This window comes from Ceratotherium simum, chromosome 8 (genome assembly GCF_057802395.1).
Source record: "Ceratotherium simum simum isolate JZ-2026a chromosome 8, ASM5780239v1, whole genome shotgun sequence".
Classification (NCBI taxonomy): domain Eukaryota; kingdom Metazoa; phylum Chordata; class Mammalia; order Perissodactyla; family Rhinocerotidae; genus Ceratotherium; species Ceratotherium simum.
The window spans coordinates 1,308,743-1,331,983 of record NC_141907.1 but is presented as its reverse complement, the minus strand read 5'-3'; the positions used below and the strand labels follow the sequence as shown (position 1 = coordinate 1,331,983).

The 23,241-nt window shown below is 43.5% G+C and overlaps 1 protein-coding gene across 10 annotated transcripts in view; it reads right to left on the bottom strand.

Moving 5' to 3' along the window:
* NSD2 (nuclear receptor binding SET domain protein 2) overlaps positions 1–23,241 on the bottom strand; it is an 88,995-nt gene that overhangs the window by 36,943 nt on the left and 28,811 nt on the right. For 6 of the 10 annotated variants that reach the window (XM_087434796.1, XM_087434803.1, XM_087434797.1 and 3 more), the window contains 6 exons: positions 16,032–16,198; positions 15,029–15,511; positions 6,035–6,179; positions 5,146–5,241; positions 3,105–3,223; positions 768–849 (listed from right to left, as the gene is read on the bottom strand). In XM_087434796.1, coding sequence (XP_087290922.1) covers positions 768–849; positions 3,105–3,223; positions 5,146–5,241; positions 6,035–6,179; positions 15,029–15,511; positions 16,032–16,198 — 1,092 coding nt within the window. The remainder of the gene's footprint in view (positions 1–767; positions 850–3,104; positions 3,224–5,145; positions 5,242–6,034; positions 6,180–15,028; positions 15,512–16,031; positions 16,199–23,241) is intronic. The other 4 variants (XM_087434802.1, XM_087434804.1, XM_087434805.1 and 1 more) reach the window with 2 other exon arrangements.

The window sequence follows — 23,241 nt, the reverse complement described above, 5'->3', positions numbered from 1 at the left end:
CCTGACTCCCCTCTTCACTGTTTTGACAGTTATTTTTCACAAACATTTTGAGCTAGTTCCTTCAACATGTGAAATAGAAATAACCAGTCGTTACTTTTACTTTTAGCTAATATACACAAAGAATCAGATACTGAAAAGTGGTGGAATTTATAGCAACAACTGGCACCATCAAGTAAGAAACCTGGACAGTTCTGATTTAAATCACTTCTCTAGTATAATTTTTTTTTTAAATAATTTTATTTATTTATTTTTTCCCCCAAAGCCCCAGCAGATAGTTGTATGTCATAGTTGCACGTCCTTCTAGTTGCTGTATGTGGGACGCGGCCTCAGCATGGCTGGAGAAGCAGTGCGTCGGTGTGCGCCCGGGATCCAAACCTGGGCCGCCAGCAGCAGAGCGCACTCACTTAACCACTAAGCCATGGGGCCGGCCCTCTAGTATAATTTTAAACTGAAAACAATAAAGCCAAGTAGAAATCAGTAGAAAAGTATCTTTAATAAAATTTAGCTGAATCATCAAAACAACTCATAATTAAGCAGTTTATTTTTTAATTGCATGAGCACCTCCTTTCCACCTGATCCTTTAGGTTCTAGCGTAACTGTCGATTCCTCTGAGGGCTCTCTGGATCCCAGCCCAGCCTCCTCGTTACACTCTCGGCCCCACCGGAGAGAGACTCTGTGAGGACAGGCCCAGGCTTTCCTGTTCACCCCCAAGCCCAGCCCAGGGCACCTGGAAGGAGCTGACAAGGAAGGAGCACAGACCACATTACCTGCCTGGCTCTTCAACGAAGAGGCTGCCTCTATGGCCTTGCAAGAGCTTGTTCGGGCCGTTTTGTCAGTGATCGTCTCTCTCTGTTATTAAAAAAAAAAGAAAAAGGAGAACGAAGGAAAAAGGAAAAAAAATCTCTTGATGTGAACTAACACAGGTTACTGAAAAGTTGTGCGACAGAAACTTCTTCCTTTGGAAATGTGTCCCACACAGGTCATCAGCGGCTGCCTGACCTTACCTGTCTTCCACAATTGCAACCCATTCTCCCCTGCCCACTCTGGACCCTGCTCTAACATCTGTTGGGAGGGAGGGCTAGCAGGGCCATGCCAAACCTGACTTAACAAGTCACAGTGCTGAAATACCTCAAATGAGTAACATTCAATATGCTACCCAAACTTTCCTCTGAATTCCAAGTGGAGTGTGAATTAGAGGAAACTAATCCTTCTACTCTAGAGCTTGCCCAGTTAACTTAAGGTGGAGCCTCATTAAGTCAATGCCAACATCACCATTCTAACTCACTATACTAAGGATTTCCAATTCTGAGACAAGCTCCAGGTAAACCTCTCAAAGACCATCAATAAAGCACATTTCACAACTGAGAAAAATAGCAAAAAAAAGAGAAGGGATCATGAACATTTTGTCTAGTGCTCAGAATTTGAATAATGTAGTTGAAAATAATCTCTCTCAATACCACTGCGGCAGTACTACCTCATTCAGTCTGCCACCCCAGGAGGCCAAGTTCCGGCACTCAAACCCCATGCCCGCACCTGCCCAGGACAGGGCAGGTGGAACAGGATTCCAGTGGGGGCAATCTGTGGACAAGGTAACAGATGCATAGCACCTGGAATAATACCTGGCACATCAAAGTGCTCAAGGCATATTAGGAATTATACACGATATGGCTTACTCAGGTTTATAAAACCCAAACCAGAGCAGATACCACTACTCTTTTTATCACGTGCTATTTCCTGAGCTGTTAATAAAACATTTTTACCCAGCCACTTAATGTGAACTTTGATGTTTCAAGTGTCTATGGCCACACATTTTTTTTTAGGTAAATCGTCTATACAAGTATTTCAAAGCAACCAATGTCAGTATGATTACCAGTAAAGGATTGCTTTAATAGTAGGAGGCCAGAGGAGATATTGAGGATGTGCTTCCAGATAACTGCAAACATTAGTGACTCAAAGTGAATTTTACCTAGCTCACTGCTAGCCACTTGATCACTAACAACTTCACCTGACAGGTGCCCTAGAAGAATGCTTTGTTGGTCAGGAAAATGGGGCAGGGCCAGGCCTGCTCCCCTCAACTGCAAATATGGCTTTGAGGAAATAAGACAGATAATATGGTGGCCACATATTTACACTTTAGCGATATGTGAGATTTATTTTCCATTCTTCAAAATAATAAAAAGAGCAACTACTTAATTCAGATCAGTAAAAGACAGTATGAAGCTTTACTCAAAATCATAAATCAGAGTACAACTACTCTGTCAGAACTATTAAATAAATATAAACTCAAACATAAGATACAAAGTCTGTGTAAACTCTCAGTTCATGAAGAAGTTAACTGGATGTCTGAGACGGTTTAAAGAAGTGGAATTGCATCATCATTAAACACACTAGAAAGGGCTCACATCCTCTACATGCATGAGTGCCGCATGCTAGACAGAACAATCCACTGTTCCTTTGGATATACGGACCTTGGTCAGTTTCACTCTCCTCCAGGTACCAGGCAAACTCGGCCCCTTGACGCATGCTGGAATATGCTAGAACTCTAAAGGCTCTGGGACTGCCTTTATATAAACAGGCCTACACAGCCTTCTTAGTATTCCCATTATGTAAACAATAACGTGAATTACTAATAAATTGAATGAGTGCATAAAATCTATTTTCAATGCCTTTAATGGATTTTTTTTTAACTTTTCACTAAAGTATAGCCTATATCTCTAATAGATTTTGATGCTTTCATGACAACTCATTATTTACACATTGAATAATGAGCCCTAGAGACAAGAGTCTTTTTTAGCATACAATTTTGTTGAATCTAAACATCAAGTATTAATCAAAGTGTTTGGATGTTTTTCTTTGACAGCCACGTATCAGAAGTTTGTGTTCAAGTCTCTGGCAGCTAAGAACTGGCTCTCTTCAGTGGCCTTCGCAAAGGGGTTCCAGAGAAAAGCCAGCACTACTACATCTAGAACAATACCCACTGAGCACCACCCGGGGAGAACCGAGAAGAGTGCCTCCTGCATCCTGTCTGCATCCATTAGGGAAACACGGCCATTAGAGTCACGTAGCACATGTCCCTCCAGCCAGGCAAACCCGGGCGCAATTACCTTCCGAAGACCCTGCTTGTCGGTCCTGAGTCTTTTCCTGGGTGCATCCTCAACTTCAACGTCCTCTGTAGGGTCCTGTGTCCTCTTTGTGTGGTTTCTTTTTTTCCCATTTAAGTTACCTTGGAATGGGGATGGGGGAAACTTACATGAAAAACACTCTACAAGCCGCCCTCCAAAGCACTGAGCACCTACCCAGGGCATTCAATGTGCAAATCCAGCCCATGATGGTTTTCCTGTAATCCTGTTGATTTCCAGGGCATAGGTATTACAGATCAAATCTCTCTGCATTTTGCAAACTGCAGGGGACCACTTCCTATAACATCAAATACTGGAGAATCTTTATTTAATCTAGAGGTTATTATGTTGGTATTTTTCATAATTATATTTTAATGTATAATAGCACTAAATTTAAATATGACCAGTATTTTTCAAAAATCCTTTACTTACTAATATTCAAAGACTAGTGGAATTTAAGTTGAACTTTAAAAAAACATACAACTTGCTACTTTTTAGACATTTCCTTAAAGAAGCATCTTAAGTAGAAATACTACATTTGTATCTCCAAATTAAGGGCTTTCTACATGTTTGCTTCACTGTGCCATGTATTAGGTGTTCCCAGGAATATCAACTAATCCAAGACTTAAGGTGTCCATACAGCACTGACCTAGAAAAATAAGACGTAAGATAAGAGTGCAAATTCTAGAGAGATGATTAATTTGAACATGCCAATGTTTATTTTGAATACAAATCCAGTATTTCCATTTGCATAACTGCTTTACAGAGAGGTTCAGGGTTTATTCCTGGACTGTTCATCAAATACCCTGTGGGAGGACAGTGTCATCCTCAAACCTTACTACCTGGTAGGACAGAGCACACTGGCCAGGAGTGCTCAGGTCCATGGCGCCCAGCAGTGCCTCGGGAGGAGGTGCAGGTCACCCAGCCCAGGGCTGACATGTGAGGCCTTGCCTCAGGTCGAGGCCTGATATTACTAGAGAAGAGCCAAGCAGCCAGAGCACTGGCCCTCACCAGCTGCCAGTCTCAAACTGACATGAGCCAGCCCAGCAAGCCGCCTTCACTAAGCTCCATTCCTGGCCACAGCACCTCGGGCTAGCCGCAAGAGAATACCAGGAAGAAGCCTGCAGAGCAGTGGGCTGTGAGACCTGCTCAGCCACTGCCCGAGTATAACCACTACAGGGCACAGCCAGTCTGACTTGCCAGAACCTCCTCAATCAGGTTTGCTCCTCATCAGCATGTGTTCACTAAGCTACAGCCACCTGCCGGCAGCAACTGTCACCCAGTGCCTCGTCTTCCCACAGGTGAAGTGAAGTCATGGTCCTTTACATAAGGACCTCCCCCGTACCAGAAGGAGACAATAGTCGTTTCTTACAGAAATAAGCAATATGGGCATCTGTTTGAATTCCCAACAGAAATAAGCAATATGGACATCTGTTTGAATTCCTAATACTGAGACGACGGGACAGCTGACACCACAGACATGGCCCATCATCTTGGTTGTAAGCACTGGGGACCCTGAAAGGGAGAGTTAAAGGGCATCCAGGAACAAGAACACACCTGACACCACTGAGGGTAGAAATCGACCCCTATCCTCCTCCTGTCTACTAAGTACTCAGTGATAGTCCAAAATGACAAAATGTGACAATCAAATTCACACTTACTCTTCAAAGGTAAGTTGAATCTGGCTTCAGGAAAACCTTTCTCATTCTGAAATACGCCAGTCATTGAAAAGGGACACTTTTCTAGATTTAGTGTACTAATGAAGAGTCAGGTGAACTCTTGCCTTTTAAAGAATATACACAAATCCCAAACATCCTCACTCTTCTAAATCACAGTATTTGCAACAAACACTGATGAAATTGAATAAAACTCAGTATTAATATAATTAGATAGTTGATGGAGATCTAAGAAAGCCCTAAAATCAAGATGGAAACATCTGTGAACAAAAGAGAAAGGTTATATAGTACGTGCGCAATTACAGTCAAATATACACAGCGCTGATCTAGAAGCACGAGCTAGTACACACAAGGCAAATTGCAATTACTTCTGGGTCTCGGTCTCCTTTTAGGTGAGTCTTGAAACACTTTACGTTTGGCCTCTCCAAAACTCTTCAATGATGAACCTTGAGAGATACAGAATTTTTTTGTATTTTAAATTGATACCCAAATATGTCACACTTATTTTTACATTAAAAATGTCAGTTTTCCACAACATGTGTGTCCAAGCACGCACAGACGACAAATCTGACTGTTGTTACATGTTTTCTCCAAAGCTTACAATGTTAAGTCTCCCTTCTCTTGCCATTACCCAAAGCAAAGTAGCACTTTTTGTTTTTTTAACTGAAGGCTAAGAAGAACCAGAAGACACTCACATTTAAGGTCAGTCCACAGTCACCCTCCTCACCCTGCCAGCTCTCAAGAAAACAGGCCAGGAATGGCGCCCCCAGGTCCAGAGCCTCCGGCCCACAAAGGTGAAGCCCTCGTGAGGTGCAGGCGTAGCCCCAGCCAGGAGAGCAACCTCACTGGGGAACACAGGCCTGAAGTCTGACCCTACCATGTCACGTAAGCCTGGAGTCCTAGAGACCACCTGGGCTCCCTTCCTTCTGGCATCCTCCCTCACACCACCCCATTGACTGCAGAGGCTAGAGCGCCCACTCCATTTGGGCAGAAGAGCGAGGGACCCGCAGGCCAGACAGAGGATCACATGGAACAGCTCTCATGACAACGAGTGAGGAAATGCAGACAGCAGAGGTTGCTTTATTGTGACCACACGCACTCTGGTTGCTGGCACAAGCACCACAGGTCAGAGCTGGGGAGAGCGGACACGCTTCCCTACAGTCCCAAGACCGGAGCTCAGTCTGCTACACTACACACATCACACCTAAGCAGAGTACACTAGCACAGCTTTACGTTTACCAGAGTCTTCTTCAGACTGGGAAGAGGCCACTAGGGCAAACTTTGTGTTATAGCGCGCTTTCTGTTTCTCATTGAGCATGTTCCACTGGGAGCCAAGCAACTCTTCGATCTCCTCACTCGAGGCGTCTGGGTGCTCAGCAACAACCTGTGAACACAGAAAATGGTGAGGTAAGAAGGCCAAATACCTAGAACTCAAAATCCAATGCACGGCGCTCTAGAACTCAGCATGTGGCATTTTTATTTCCACATCATGGAACTATGTCCTGTAAAAGCTTCAAAGAAAAATAATGCTTAAGTGATGCATAACTCACTGAAAACTCATAAATGAACATAGCGCTGGTAAAAACAACTCAACTGTATTTATGCAAATGCAGGAAATGATAAATGGTAAGAGAAAAAAATACACTTTTCCAAAATCACTAAATTATCAGTAAGCTACAATTTTCTAAGCATCCTTGAAAAATCAGTAGTAGGAAAAGTCCTACAGAAACACCTCTAAACGTGGAGGTGACGTCTTGGCTTGGTTTTCTCATTGGCCATAGCACCCTCCCTCCATCTTTCAGGTACCCGCTCGGAAGGACTAAAGGTAGCATGCCAAGGAACGTCCCCCGACCTCTGTCACAGCCCAGGCCAGCACAGAGACAATCACTCTGCACAGCAAGACAGAGAGCTTCCTTGGTCCTCTGGCCACTATCGGGGTTGCCAGCATCAGCACTCTGGGAGCATGCTACAAATGCAGACTCTCAGGCCCTATTTCAGATCTGCCAACCAGGAGCCTGTACTTTAACAAGGTCTCCAGGTGATTCACAGGCACAGTGAAGCCTCATTAGCAGGTCCTCAGCCTTGGCTGCACACTGTAATAACCGAGGGAGTTTAAAAACCTATGGTGCTCAGGTCCCGCCCAAGACCAATTCAAACCAGTGGGCCTGGCATCAGTACTTTAAAGGTTTCCCATGGGTTTCTTTCTTTTTTTTTTTTGTGAGGAAGATCAGCTCTGAGCTAACATCCATGCTAATCCTCCTCTTTTTGCTGAGAAAGACTGGCTCTGAGCTAACATCTATTGCCAATCTTCCTCCTTTTTTTTCCCCCCTCAAAGCCCCAGTAGATAGTTGTATGTCATAGTTGCACATTCTTCCAGTTGCTGTATGTGGGACGCGGCCTCAGCATAGCCGGAGAAGCGGTGCGTCAGTACACGCCCGGGATCCGAACCCAGGCCGCCAGTAGCGGAGCGTGCGCACTTAACCGCTAAGCCACGGGGACAGCCCTCCCATGGGTTTCTAATGTGCACCCGAGTTTGAGAGCAATCAACAGCAGAGGCACAGAGGTCAACAAACTATGGCTTCCAGGCCAAATCTGACCCACCACCTGTTTTTGTACGGCCTGTGAAATAAGAATTGATTTTACATTTTTAAATGGCTGAAAAAAAATCAGAAGAATATTTCATAGCACATAAAAATTATAGGAAATTCAAATATCAGTCCATAAATAAAGTTTTATACCTGTCTCAGGCATTCATTTACATATTTTCTATGGCTGTTTTCACGCTACAACCCAAAGTTGAGGAATTGCAACAGAGATTTCATTGTCCTTGATGCCCTTCCAAAAAGTTTGTCAACCGATTCAGAGCACTAGCCAGCATGCTTTGGAGCAGACCCTAGGTTCGAAAGTGGCTCCTCCACTTGGTAGCTTTATGAACCTGGGTAAGTGAAGGTGTTGATCTGCTCCCCTCTGTGACACGGGGGTGGTAACACTTCACCTGGCAGTGGTAAGGAATGAACGGGTTAATGCTGGCTGGTTATCACTACCACTTAGATCTACCACCTGCCCAGCCAACATAGGTAACCTCTGGCCCAAAACTCAAACCCCTACTCACAACGCGATTACCACAGACAGCTTCTTACAGCCTCCTGTGTCCCCTACACCTCACCATGTCCTCCTTGGCCCTGCTAGACACTGGCACACCACCAACTCCTGACCACCCTCAGAGCTCAGGGCACATGCCTTTGCAGATGAGGGTTAGCGAAACCTCGCACAAACACCCAGCCCTGCTCTGTCCTCGCATCAGAAAGACACCTTCTGCAATTTGAAGCCCAACTCGGACCTCCAGCATTCCACCGGGTGTTCTCCTCTGTGTCCTTCGTGAGCCGTCATGTTTCTTACTGTCACCAATCCCACCTCACTCCTGCCTGGGCATTTCCAGACCCACACATGCCTCCTTCCTCCTGTCAACTTGGGACACCCTCCCCTCTTGTTCCAGTAGGGCTTTATCCTGCCTGCCTGTCACCCCACCCTTCATTAGAAGTGAGCTCACCAGCCCCCAACACTTCAAGCATCAAGGGTCTCAAAGGTTTCTGTGCAGAGCTTCAGATTCATAGGGCACTTGCCTTCTAGAACTCTCCACCTGGAGATTCCTCAAGATTAGTATATTCATTTGTGGACCTGCTGCCCTCCTCATTCACCCACCCCAGACTACAATGTCCTCAATCAGAATGAATAGTAACAGCGTTCACGGCTGATTCATCAAACAAGACTCCTGAATTTCCCTTGAGGACATCCTTCCTCTTGCACCTAAATCTGTGCCAGGCTGGCCAGCTCCACTCCTGAACATCCTTGTATCCACCCACCTCCACACGGACTGAAACGGTTTCAGCAACCAGTTTCGTGGCTCTAGGTGCTGTCCATCCACCTGCTGACATTCCAGCCCAAAAGGTCTCCTTCCTGCAACCAGAGGGACCACAGCCCAGCCCACAGCTTAGTAGATCCCTGCCACTTGGCAATGCCTTCCATGGCCCCCTTCACCCGGTGCCGATTCTCTTCCCACTTCGTCACTCTCCCAGCAACTCTGCACTTAAGCTACACAATGGACAGTCCCCAGCAGGCTGTGGACACAGCAGGCTCTATCTCTTACCACTTCCACAGGTCACACACTCTCCCTGAAACATTCTCCTCCACCATGCTGGCTTCCAGGCATCCTTTTATGTTTCAGCTGCAATGTTGCTTTCATTCATTCAAGCACTACTCTGCGCTAAGGACAGGAGATAAAACAGTAACAGCAGCCACTATACTGCCCCATAGTGCTCACTTTCTGGGGGGGTCATGTGTTCATTTTTCATCCCCTCACCATATATTGTGTATACCAGGGAGGCAGAGAAAGTATCTTCATTATCATCTTAGGTTAATAAAGCAATGGCTGCTCATTAAAGTCTATGGGTTTCATAACGAAGCAGCACTGTACAACTGTTACAAGCTCTAAACACACACCCATGTGCACAAACATGCATGTACAATTAGGGTCAGGTCCCAATTCTACTTCCTACCTGTGTCTGTAGAAGATGTAAAGAATGGCTTTACATCTTCTAGCTCAGTTTAGACAGTTAAAGACAGGGATAATTTATGCCAACCTCAAAAGGCCATTATGACAACTGAATACAATTTTTCACGATAACATACTGGCAATGTGTCTGACATATGGTGAGCACTCAACAGTGACTACTTTTACATTTTTAATAAACTATTTATTTCAGATATGAAAAACATGGAAAACCAAATACCCACAAGCCCACACAGCTGACTAAAATATTACCCGTACAATCAAAGACTCCATGTAGTCCTCAGAGACTGCACTCCCTTTTCTCATCCCACCTGCCCCCTCACGCATCTTTTACGAGCTTCAAGTCGCTTTTTAAACTTCTGAGAAGAATGCTGAGGTAGCCGTCCACTAGGATGGCCCCACGAGCCTCAACCCCTAGTACTCATGCCTCCCTACTGAACAGCGCTTCCGGTGTAGCCAACATACAGTGCAGAAACGGTGGCATATGACTTCCGTAAAAGACATCTGCCCTGCTCTCTCTTAGCTCACCTGCTCTGGGGGAAGGTAGCCTCTATGTTGTGAGGACACTCCAGGAGCCCCATGGAGTGGGCCACATGATGAGGAACTGAGGCCTCCTGCAGGCAATATATGAGTGCAGCACCTTGGAAGAAGATCCTCCCACCCCAGGCAAGCCTTCAGATGACGCAGCCCCAGCCAACATCCTAACTGTGACCTCATGAGAGACCCTTATGCAGAACCACCCAGCTAAGCTGCTCCTGAATTTCTGACCCATAGAAACTGTGAGATAATCAATGCATGTGGTTTTAAGCCACTTAGTTTTGAGGTATCTTATTACGCAACAATAGATAACTGGTACAAATGAATATACAAAAAACTGAGACATAAAGCATTGGTTCAACCCTAATGGATCTGTAAAAATTAGCATCAGGGAAGGTCGAAAAGATTCTTTAAAAATTGGAAACTGAGGCCAAAAACACCTGCAAATGAAATTGCTACTAAGCCTGGGGCCTTTGGTAAACACTTTCTGCGTTCCACTTTACTCTCCGGTAAACTCTCCTAGTGGGGGACCTCCCTCAGCTGCTCTTGCTTCCCTGCATGCAAACAAAATAAGGGCACTAAACTGACCACTGCCAGGGTTGTCCACTATCTCCCCCGCCCAGGTTCGCAGCAGTGGGCCTCCAGCCCCACTGTGGACTTTGTCTTCCAACATACTCCTCACCTGCCCCTACTCCAGCCCCTTTAGCTGTATTCCAGGAACATCACAAAATACACTCGTGAGCTGCAGGTCTAAGCTAAGCCTGCTAGACAAAGACTAACAAGCAAAACATGTTAATGAAGAACTCAACCCATTTCAAGAAGCATAATACTTTTCTTCATTTGCAAGAAGGAAGCTGGAAATTGACCCCAAAAAGGTCAGCAAGTGGCAACCAAAGGTCTTTGACAGTCACAGTCTTATACCAAGTGACCCTAGAACAGAAGGGTCCAGAAAGCAGAAGGGAAGCGCCAACCAACTCTGTCCCTCAAGGGCTGGTCACTGATTAATCAATTAACAACCAAAAGCCATCCTTGGGTGCACCACCACTCTCCAAAAAAGAAAAAACAACCTATAAAGACCCAGATTATTCTACAGGGTAGAATCAGGAAGCAGCTTCCTCAATTCAAGTACAGAATTACTTGTTACAGAACCAGCACAAACACACTTGTAATAACAAAAGAAACAAAACAGTTAAGGGGAAAAAAAAAAAAAAAAAAAAAAACAGTTAAGGAATACCCTAACAGTCCCTACTTTTCTGACAACACATAATTACTTAAGACCAATCAGCACCCAAACCCAGCTGAGAGGGAAAGGGCTCATGGACCTCATTCCCCACAGAGACCAGGTATGGTCAGGGCAGGGCATGGCATTTATCTCTAATGTGGAACTGAATTTTAATTGTGCACCTTCAGTTTGGTTTTTGCATTTAGTATGATGCCAATGGCAAAACTGTGCAGAATGGGCTCTGGAGGGACACTCAGAGCCAGAAGAGCTGGGGTGTGGGCTTCAAAGGCTCCAGGGCAACAGCATTGCTCCCTGAGTGCAGAGCACCCCACACATGCTGGCCCTCAGGGCATAGCTTGTCAGCAGTCTCTGGAGTGATAGGCTTCTGTTTGTTCTTAGCATGTTTCTTAGTACTACAAGGGTCATCTGAGAGCAACTTGGGTCCCCAAAAGCAAAGAGAGTGGTCTTTGGAAAGTGGTTTGAATTCTCAGGTATCTACTTTTCTTTTATAATTTCAAACAAGTGGAGAGACCACGGAGAAACATACTACAAACAGGCCAGAGTGTGGCTGGCTGGGCAGTCCTCATCTGTCATAGCCTTGCCCTGCTTCCAAAGTCTGAGAGCATGCAGCTCCTTACCAGGCGTGATGGGAGTCCAGCTGTCAAACACAGGTGGTGTACACTCAGAGCTTACCACTCGCGCTCTCACCCACAGCAGGCCCAATGCAGTAACTGTCCACACTGCTCAGTGCTCTGTACCATTTTAAATCCAACAGTGGCCTCAGCTCCTCCACCAGGTGTCAACACCTCCCTGGGCAGACCTCAAAGCTCCTGGACAGAGGTATGTACCTTCACAGCTACACATTCACTCTTTTGGATGGATGTAGGTAGACAGGAAGGTAAAACTAAATAGTGGGTATGTTGCACTTTTCAAACTTTATATAAGTAATAGGATCTGCATATCCTTCAGCAACTTGCTTTCCTCTTGGACATCCAGTGAGTTCACTTTAATTGCTATCTAGGGTTATGGTGCAGGAACATATAGCAGATTGTCATTCATTTAATAACTTTTTACAGTTTTGAACACTGTGCTGTCTCCTTGGGTGCAAGGGCAAAATTTCTCTAGGGTAAATATCTAGGAGTGAAATTATAAGACAAAAAGAATGCACGCATCTTAGCATTATTCACTACAGCCAAGACATGGAAGCCACCCAAGTGTCCCTTGACTGGTGACCGGATAAAGAAGATGTGGTGTATATATATATATATATATATATATATATATATATATACACCATGGAATACTACACAGCCATAAAAAAAGATAAAATCGTCCCATTTGCAACAACATGGATGGACCTGGAGGGTATTATGTTAAGTGAAATAAGCCAGAGAAAGACAAACAGTGCATGATTTCACTCATATGTGCAAGATAAACCAACACACAGACAGATAGAAGTGTTTGGTGGTTACCAGGGGCTAGCGGGGTGGGGGGTGGGCACAAGAGGTGGAGGGATGCACTTATACGGTGACTGATAAACAATAATGTACAACAAAAATTTCACAATTAAAAAAAAAAAAAGAACTCGCATCTTCAATTTCACTAGATATTGCCAAATTTCTCTTGAAACCAGGTGTAAGACATGATCTTCCAGCAGCCCTGGATGGGGATTCCCACCGCAGCTCATCTTCTTAACCCCTGAGGCACTGGGGTTGTATCTGCTCACCTGGTGGCTGTGAAGTACTACCTCATTGTGATTGTGGCGCACAGTTCCCTGGCTGCTGGTGAGGTTGAGCAGCATCTCTTCATGGACTCGTTGGCCATCCAGGCTCTCCTGTAAATGGTCATTTTCATAGCCTTCCCCTTTTTTCCTTTGGAATTGTTTGAGCTCTGTACACATAGCTCGTCCTTTCATTTTGTTCATGGTGTCCTTGGTACATAAATTTTCATTTAACATAGTTCCTTTACGGTCTGTGATCAGTTTGGCTTAAGAAATGCTCCCCTCTCCCAGAGCCACAAAGTTCTTCTCAGCAGTAGCTGAGTTCTGAAATCGCTAGTGTGGTCCCAGTGCCTGTCCTGAGCAGCCAGCCCGCCCAGCTGGCCTGCAGGCCTTTCCCGTCTGTTTCCACACACTTGAGAGTCTGCTTCCGGTCTCTGTTCTGGGCAGTATCACTGCCCTGAATGTCCCTGGCACAAATGTCACTGTTTTCCACAACAGAATGTCCTATGTGGTAGGGCAAGTCTTCAGGCCCAGCTTCTCTTCAAATGTGGCTATGTTAGCAACCACTCAAAAAGTGCAAAGAAATTCCCGTTGAGAATTTTATTAGAATTATACTAAATTGATAGTTAACATAGGGGAAATTGACAACTTCAACTTCCGAATACTGAACCCTCCTATATGTGAATATAATATTTCTATTTATTTAGGTGTGCTAAAATATCCAAGTTATTTTTCTCCAAAGTTATACATATTTTGTTATATTTATTCCTTGATACCTTGTATTTCTGTTGCTATCATAAATGATATCTTTAATACTATCTTTCCTTTTTGTTGCTGCTCTTGTATACTGATCTTATATCCGCCAATCCTGGTGACTCTTATTGAGTCTGAAGATTTTCTGTAGATTATCTTGAGTTTTCTACATAGACCTCTGCAAACAACTACAGCTTTATTTCTTCCTTTACAATTATGCTTTTTTTATTTCTTTTTCTTATCTTATTATACTGGCTAGTATTTTCACTACAACATTTAATATAAGTGGTGACAGAAAGGCATCCTGTCTTGTTCATGATTTTAAAGAGAATTCTTCTAAAGTTTCATTAAGTATGATGCTTGCTGAAAGTTTCTGATAGATACCATTCAACAGATTAAGGACGTTCCCTTTTAACACTGGCTTGTTAACTTTGTATCAAAGAGCAATGAATTTTATCAAATGCCTTTTCTCCATCTATTGAGATGATCTTTTTTTTTTTTTTTGGTGAGGAAGATCAGCCCTGAACTAACATCCATGCCAATCCTCCTCTTTCTGTTGAGGAAGACTGACCCTGAGCTAACATCCGTGCCCATCTTCCTCCACTTTATGTGGGACACTGCCACAGCATGGCCTGACAAGCAGTGCATCGGTGCGTGCCCAGGATCCGAACCTGGGCCGCCAGCAGCAGAGCACGTACACTTAACTGCTACGCCACGGGGCCGGCCCTGAGATGATCATTTAATCTGCGACATAGTGAATCACAATAATAGATTTTCTAACATCATACCACCGTAGCACTCTTGAGAAAAGCCCTACCAACCCACTCACTTCACGTAATAGTGAATGTAACCAAAAATAGGGGCCTAATCCCTTCAGTTCTTCACAATGGAATCAAGCCTTTATGATGTACTAACAGATTGTGTATTCTACAACAACGATTAAGAAAATTATTCAAATGTTTTAATCATTAATATATTACTGTCTTTTTAAATATCACAGAAATGAGTGCTCAATATATTCAGTGCTAGTGGATACATGAGGTTTTGTAAATAGGTACACCCCATACTGGTAGCTTCAGAACAGCCTCCTGGAGAAGATGCTAACCCAAGGCCAGATGTTAAGGATAAGGCGAGCTTCCAGCAAAGGGAGCCCATTGAAATCCACTTCCCACTGTCCGTGGTGTCTTCTCATCCGCACTGAGAGGAACATTTTAGTAACCCAGAGTGCAAAGGCAAGTATCGTTGCCCCCAAGGGCTAAAATGACTGTTCCCTAACAATACTTACTTAGATCTAAAATCTACAGAAGGCTCACTAAAACCTGTGCGGATAATGCTGAGAAACAGATGATTCTGCACTGAAGGGATGTTCCTCAAATTCAGAAACTCCCCTGAATGAAAACAAAACAACTTAGAAGCCATCACAGTACCGACCTCGTCCCTGTGCTTTTGACAGAAGACCAAAAACTGGGATGCTGCATCTCCCTTCCTGCTCCGCGGAGTGGAGGCTGTGGCCTTCTTCCTCCCAGAAGGAGATCCTACTCCTCTCTTGGGGTCAGCCTCTGCTGTCTTTTGGGGAGTAGTCTTTACTGTCCCGGGGTCACTTTCTTGGTTTTCAGCAGAGCTAAGCAGCTTGGCTCTCCGCCTCCTCTTGATGGGAATGCCCTCTTCTCTCATGGACTTGAGGGTATAAGCAGCTTCTTCAATGACTCCTGAGGATTCCACCATTTCTCCTGGAGACTCCACAGCAATGCCTGCCTCCTTAGCTACATGAGGGTTGAGACGAAGCTGGTCCCCCACATAGAGGAAGGTGAACTTCGCTTTCCGCTCCTCCACTGACATGCTTGCAGCTTCTTCTGCTTGAATGATGCCCATTTCCCACTGGGCCCTCAATTTCCCTGAAATCGGTTTCAACAGCTAAAAAGAAAAACATAAGACACTGTAAATTTCATTATACAAACATAAAAGTTAACCCACTTTAAAGAAGGATACTTTCAGAATTTCAGATAAATTTAGAAATCAAAACCTATAATAACCAATTAACTTGAAGGTTTCAGACAGAATTCAGCCCAATATAATAACTCTACTGTTTCTTTAAACTAAAAATCAATTCCAATCACATTTAACTAATGTAATATATATATACTAATATATGATATATATTATATATAATATTACATATATTTATATATATAAAGGAAAATAAAAATTATAAAACAAATTATCTCTGGGAGTTATCAAACGAGTAAAAAGAATCAATTGTGTCTCTAAAGAAACTTGTCATATTTTATAACACAGCATACTTGGGCACAAATAAACAATGACAGACATAGAAGCCATTACAGTATTTCAAGAACCAAAAGTTCAAAACAAGATAAATAATAAGAATGAAAATAAAAGTTTTGGTCTAAAATTGTACTTAAGGAACATCTATCACCTTAATTTTCTCAGCTTTCGTGGGTGCCTGCTTGGCACTTTCCTGGCATAATTTTTCAAACTGTCCTTCTCCTTCAAAAGCTACAAGGCTCTTCTCAAATATCCAAGCTCTTTCTGGGGCATCACCAAAGAACTGTACGTGATACTGGCGTGCACTCTTTTTCTGACCTAGTTTTTAAAATAAAATGTTAGAACTTGAAAGTTAGAATTTGGGATGAAATCAGGCAAATCTATCAATAATTACTGATATGAAGTTGGGAGCTGCTTTGAAATTGTTTTACTTGGTGCTGTTTGCATCCGTCAACCTCAGAACAAATCCTACTCTTTTTATCCCCACCATGCTCCTTGCCAATGAGGGAAACGCATTTACGATAGACTCAGACAAGGTTCAAAACTGACTGGGAAAGAAAGCTGACTAAACACACTCCTTTATCTTCTCCCTTCCAAGATCCATGTAAAAAGATAAACAGATAACACAAGAGAGGACATCAGCAAAAAGGCCATTCAACAAAGAGGGGACCAGGCAGCAGCGAAGGGACACAGAGGGGTGTCAGATAGCCTGGGTTCAAATCCCAGCCCCACTACCTACCAGCTGGTCAGCCTTAGGCTGGCCACTCACTAACAGTGCTCAGAGGGGGAATAAGGAGACCGATGACCTCCACGCCTCCAAGGGCAGGCATGAGGCCACAGAGTATCCCCTCAGATGTCTACTGCTGTTACTCTTAGCAGAAAAGAAGAAGCCACATCCTATAGTGCAGCCAGAAGGGACCTGGGTGAGGAAAGAGATACTTGGTCCCAAAACCCAAGAGAGGGGGTACCAGATTCGGCTGAGGTGGAGTGAGGCTGAAAACAAGTAAGCTGGTTACAAGATCAGATCTCTGTGCCAAGTAGGGGAGAAAGGGAGATGTCCACCAGGGAATTACCAGTCCCTGTTCCCTCTTACAGAACGCTGGCCACGAGAAATCAAAGAACACTTCCTAGAGAACTGACACACCCCAGAGGAAAAACCTCTTCACTGAGGCTTTTGAAGATTCCCCCAACTAAGTGGCCAATGGCCAGCCAGACTCTTAAATAAGCTCTCAGTCTCCCCACAACTGGGCTACAGGCAGCTCTGTGTGCTGCCCTCTCAAACGTAAGCCCAGGACCAAGGACCCCCGGACCCAGGGAAGTCTCTAGCATGAACAATTCCAAAATACACAGAAATAAACAGTCTCTGGAGGGCCATGGACACAATACCAGGAAGAGATGACACTCGACAAAGAAAAAGAAAGCGCTATTAGAAATTTTAAAATACAATTATGAAAATAAAGTTCAATGAGAAAGCTTGGAGGGTAATTTAAGAAATCTCCCAGAAAGAAGAAAAAGATTAAGATGCAAAGCATCTACTCCCATTAAGAAATCTATAGGATTAATCCAGGAGGTACAATACCCAAATAACTGGTCTTCTAGAGAGAAACAGAGAAACTCATCCAAGAATTAGCAACACAGGAACATGTCTCAGAACTAAAACACCCCTAAGTGCCTCATCCAACACCCACACCAGGGCACATCTTTGAGACATGCAAGCTGCTGGGGGAAGGGAAGAGGACAACTTCCATGTTAATGGAACGAGAAAGAGAATGACAGAGTACTTCAAGGGCAACTCTGAAAGGAAATGAAGTAGGACATTCAAAGAAGGAAATGCTGGAAGGAAATGAAGTAATATATTCAAAATTCTGAGAATTACTATTTTCAACATAAAATTCTATACCCAGCCAAACCACCAATCAAGTGTGAGGATAGAGAAGGAGCATCCTCCAAACTACAGGGACTCAAATTTACCTCCCATACACACTTTCTTAGGATGCCAAAAATGTACTCCAGCAAAAAAGGAAAACTGATCAAGAAAGAGCACAGTATGGAACCACAACACACAATTATGTAACTCAGGAAAGAGCCTTAAAGGAAATCTAAGATTATTGTTATGCAAAAGGTTAAGAGTATCAGCAATACAGACTGAAGCAGGAAAAAGGAAGATTCTAGAAGAGAGCTCCAGGGGAAGAAAAGATGAGAGAAAAGGATTCTTCCACACTGAAAAAAAATCTGGGCAGCAAAGAGAGAGGGTTAAGAGATGAGATCAAAGGAGTAGAATAGGAAAATGGGAATCAAACACAGCTTTTCATTTTTTTCCCCAATAGGAGAAACTAACTATATAATAGGATGAGTTTTAAGGACAGAGAAATGAATACTTGAAAAAAATTAAGGCTTTATGAACAGCAAAGTATATGATTTAAAAAGAAAGGCAATAATTAACTCCCGGGGAAAAAAAAAGTTGTACAAGAAAGAAAATGCAATTACAGAATACAACTTGGTTTTTCACTGTATGATATGTACATAGTCAAAATTATGTAAACACTTACGTTTGATGTAATAAAAACAGTGAGTTAATTATATGGGGAGGGTGAGAGGGGAAGAAAAGGAAATGATTGAAGAGATCAATAATTTTTCATAATAAAAAGTCAGCAGAAAACATCTAAATGATAAATCAAAAAATAGTAGTTAAAACTAGAAGAAAATGGGGGCTGGCCCGGCGGCACAAGTGGTTAAGTGTGCGCACTCTGCTTTGGCGGCCTGGGTTTGCAGGTTGGGATCCCGGGCGTGCACCGACGCACCACTTGTCAAGCCACGCTGTGGCGGCGTCCCATATAAAATAGAGGAAGATGGGTACGGAGATTAGCCCTGGGCCAATCTTCCTCAGCAAAAAAGAGGAAGATCGGCAACAGATGTTAGCTCGGGGCTGATCTTCCTCACACACACAAAAAAAACTAGAAGAAAATGTTGAAAGAGTTAAAAATACAGTAGTGCCCCCATATCTGTGGGTGGATATGTTCCAAGAACCCCCAGTGGATGCCTGAAAAAGTGGATAGTACCAAACCCTATGTCCACTATGTTTTTTCTATACATATATACCTATGATAAAGTTTAATTTATAAATTAGGCACAGTAAGAGATTAACAACAATAACTAATAATAAAATAGAACAATTATAACAATATACTGTAACAAAAGTTACCAAAGATCTTAGCAACCTCAGCATACAGTTTTTTTTCTTTCCTTATTAAGTCAAGAACTTTCACCTTTTCACTTAAAGGAAACACTTTACCGCTTCTCTTCGGCATATCCAAATCGCCAGTATCACTACTCTTGCCCTTTGGGCCATTATTAAGTAGGATAAGGGTTACTTGAACACAAGCACTGCGATACAGCAACAGTCAACACGGTAACTGAGAAGGCTACTAAATGACTAACAGGCAGGTAGCATATACAGCATGGATCCACTGGACGCCCAGGGCAGCACTGAGTGAGATTTCACCACCCAACCCTGAAAGGTGCGCAATTTAAAACTTGTCAATTGTTTGTTTCCGGAATTTTCCATTTAATATTTTTGGATCACAGTTGACCACTGATAACTGAAATCACACTGTGCAAAGTGAAACTTTGGATAAGGAGGGCCTACTATAATTACCTCTGGGGAGGGGAGGAGACTATTTTTCACTATTAACCTCTCAGTACAATTTGACTTGTTTATAAGTATGTATACTTCTTTGATTTTAAAACAGCTAAGATTCAAAAATAGGTCATAGGATTTGTGACTTTTTCCATTACTTTAATACTTTGAAAGAACTTTCCTTGGTCATGAAAATCAATATAGATATATGTCACAGCATTTGTATAATAAAGAAAATATGTTACAGTACATATGATGAAATAATATGAACTTATTTTTTATAAATAGTTAATGACACAGAAAAATCCTCCTTACATGTCAGGTGGAAAAAAAGCAGGGAAGAATACTATAGTCTAATCTCCAATCTGTAAAATAAATGTAACATTTTTTAAGTTCTTTCCTGCCTAGAAATTTGCTAACAGTGTAACCCAATTTTCTCCTATTTTCATGGGTTTCTTTAATCCATATAAATTTTATTTTGGTCCAAGTTGAGGATGAATACCTCATTGTTTTATTTTACCACATAATTAACCAGTTGTCCCAGCACCACTTATTAGTAATCCTTCCTTTCTTCCTGGCTGATTTCTGATGTTCATTAATCACAGTTGGTATGAATATATTTGTCATTGACTCCTCGACCCACACCCCCTTCTAAGAGAACCTGGCCTCCGCCAAGAGCCCAGGTACCTAATTTTGCACTATGTTCCTTTCCTCCCCATTATGGCCCATTAGACTCAAGGTGGCTCCTGACCCTCTGGGCTAGATCGAGCCAGAGTTTCTCTCCAGATTTTGTGAAGCCTTTGAGTTGACAAGCAGCCATTCATGCATGCAGAATGGACCGACCCCACAAAGAGACAAGGCTGCCCAGAGCTGAAGCTCTAGGGTGGAAAAGAAGCAATAAAAAAGTAGATAAAGCCAAGTGTCTACAGAAGCAAGAACAGAGCACAGGAACAAAGTCACAAGGACATGAGACCACAGAGTTCCATGGGAAACAAAGGACAAGCATCATTATGCCTGAGTTTCCAGGTTCAGTCCCTGGCGGGCACCAGAACCCCAAAATAGGTAACACAGAAACTGATAAAACTGTAAGTAGAAAAAGGCACATCCACTATCACAGAGATTTTAACACACCTCTCTTAGCTGATAGAACAAGCAAAAAAGAAAAAAAACAGTAATGAGATGATACTACAAAATAACCCGAGACATGAGAAAGCCAGATTATCTGAATATTTTTAGAAAATACTGGAATTTAGAAATAAAGCAATGAGGGTTCCCTTCCATAACACAGAAAAAGTGACAACAAAAATCTCCACAACAGAAAATTACTTGATTCCAGACCCTAGTTATCTAAAGAGAAGACTAGTAGGATCCAGGTGTGCTAGGGAGATGGTGAAGCTCCCAGATGCAACAGAATCCAGTTTTCTTCATAGTATAATATCTGAAACATACATTTATCTTCTGTTTCCAACTTAAACGGTCAGGCCTCAAAGCTGCTAGTCCATCTAGAAGCCCTGGTAGGCAGCATCCCAGACAAGTTCTGCTGCTATATATTACAAAAATGCTATTAAGACTTTCATTGGGGCTGGTCCAGTGGCGTAGTGGTTAAGTTCATGCATTCTGCTTAGGTGGCCCAAGGTTTGTGGGTTCGGATCCAGGGCACGGACCTACAAACAGCTCGTCAAGCCATACTGTGGCAGTGTCCCACATACAAAAATAGAGGAAGACTGGCACAGGTGTTAGCTCACGGACAATCTTCCTCAAACAACAAGAGGAAGATTGGTAATAGATGTTAGCTCAGGGCCAATCTTCCTCACCAAAAAAAAAAGAAAAAGACTTTCATTAACTTAGATTTTCAAAGGAAATTTGAACTTTCAAAGGAATCTAGATTGAGCCGCAGCTTATAAGTTGTGTTCTCTTCTGCCTGTATATTATACTTCTATTTTGAAAATTTAAGTGCATTACCAAGATCCAGATTCAAGCATGTCTGTAAATCCCAAGCATGATAAATAAAAAGAAGTACACACACACAAAAAGAAAGAAAGAAAATTTGGGGTGGGAATAGGGGGTAGGGTGAGGGAGTTCCATCTTACAGGGAAAAAAAGTGCCTGCTTCACAAGACCCCATGCTCAGCCAGCTCCACGCCAGAAGCCATCCTTTCTGAATGTCCCTGTCCTTCCCCAACAAGGATACCTAAACCCCCAAAGCATGCCCATCACTCGCCATCTTACACCCACCATGGGGGCGCTGCATGCCAAGTGTTGGGGAATCATAAATGGACCCAACAGCTCCACTCGGAGCCAGGTCTCAGCACTGCCTGGAGACCTACTTCACACAGCTCTGGTAGATTCTCTCCCATTGCAATGATACAACCAGTGCCCAGGATCTGGGCTTCTACATACCATTCTCTACTAAAACGACCCTCCAAGCAATGGCCAATTCCAAGACTGAGGCAAACAAAATGAGCCTGGAACATCTTGTTGGGCCACATGTAAGGAAGTGCTGATTGAGACATGTCAAAAGGACACAGCTGGGGCCAGCCCCATGGCATAGCGGTTAAGTGCGCACGCTCCGCTGCTGGCAGCCTGGGTTCGGATCCCGGGTGCGCACCGATGTACCACTTGTCAGGCCATGCTGTGGCGGAGTCCCATATAAAGTGGAGGAAGATGGGCACGGATGTTAGCCCAAGGCCAATCTTTCTCAGCAAAAAAAGAGGAGGATTGGCATGGAGGTTAGCTCAGGGCTGATCTTCCTCAGCAAAAAAAAAAAAAGGACACAGCTGAAAGGGACTTAATCGGACTCCCACTGGCCACATTTGGGACAATCTGAACATTAAGAAGAGAAAGGACTGTAATACATACCTAATATTTTTAGGAAGGAGCTTACTTTCACAGAAAACTGTCAGCTAATTAAACACAGAAAACCTGATAAAAATGGACAGTTACCATTTTATAAGCCAATAGATCATCAAGGAGTACTAAAACCACAGGGAAAGGCTATCAGGGAACCTGGCCTCCAAGCATGGCCACAGATCATTCATTAATGACAAAAAGGGACCGTGCCTTTCCACTGGAGAGTTCTGTTTGCCACCACCTACTGGGATGTGGGACATCTGACACCAGGAGCTCCTGACGCGATTCAACTAGTACATATGTCCTTCTGTCACCCCCACGTTCTTCTCCCAGGTTCCTCTGACCTCTTTTCTTTTCCAAAGTCATCTGAATCTCCTTCCAGCTGGAGGGTGTTTCACCCCAGCTGTCTTCCTTCTGAATTGCTTTTCAAACACACATTATCAGTTTTCTAAAGGTGATTTGCTTGTGATTACAAGGGCTCCCTCCCCTGCACCCCAAAACAATTCCTAGAGAAGCACTGTTGGGGTTGCACCCCTTCTTCGTGCAAGAAAGTCTTCAGTAAAGGGCCAAGTGTGAGACCCTTCCCACAATAACACCTCCATGGTGCTCCTGCCTGGCCATGCAGACCTGAGTCTGATCATGAGAGACCAGAGCAGTCAAGAAGGGAGCTAGGAGTGGGGAGTGCTGTTCTAAACTGCAGGAGCCTGGACAGGCATGACAACCAAATGCAACACAGGCAGACTGTTCAATCCCAGAGTGAAGCAAAAAGCAGGTACGGGAAAACACTGAAGATTACTGGGGAAATCTGAGCAAGGATGGTAACTGTGCACGATGTTACTAATGTAATGTTTCCTTCAATGTGGTTGGGGTGCTGG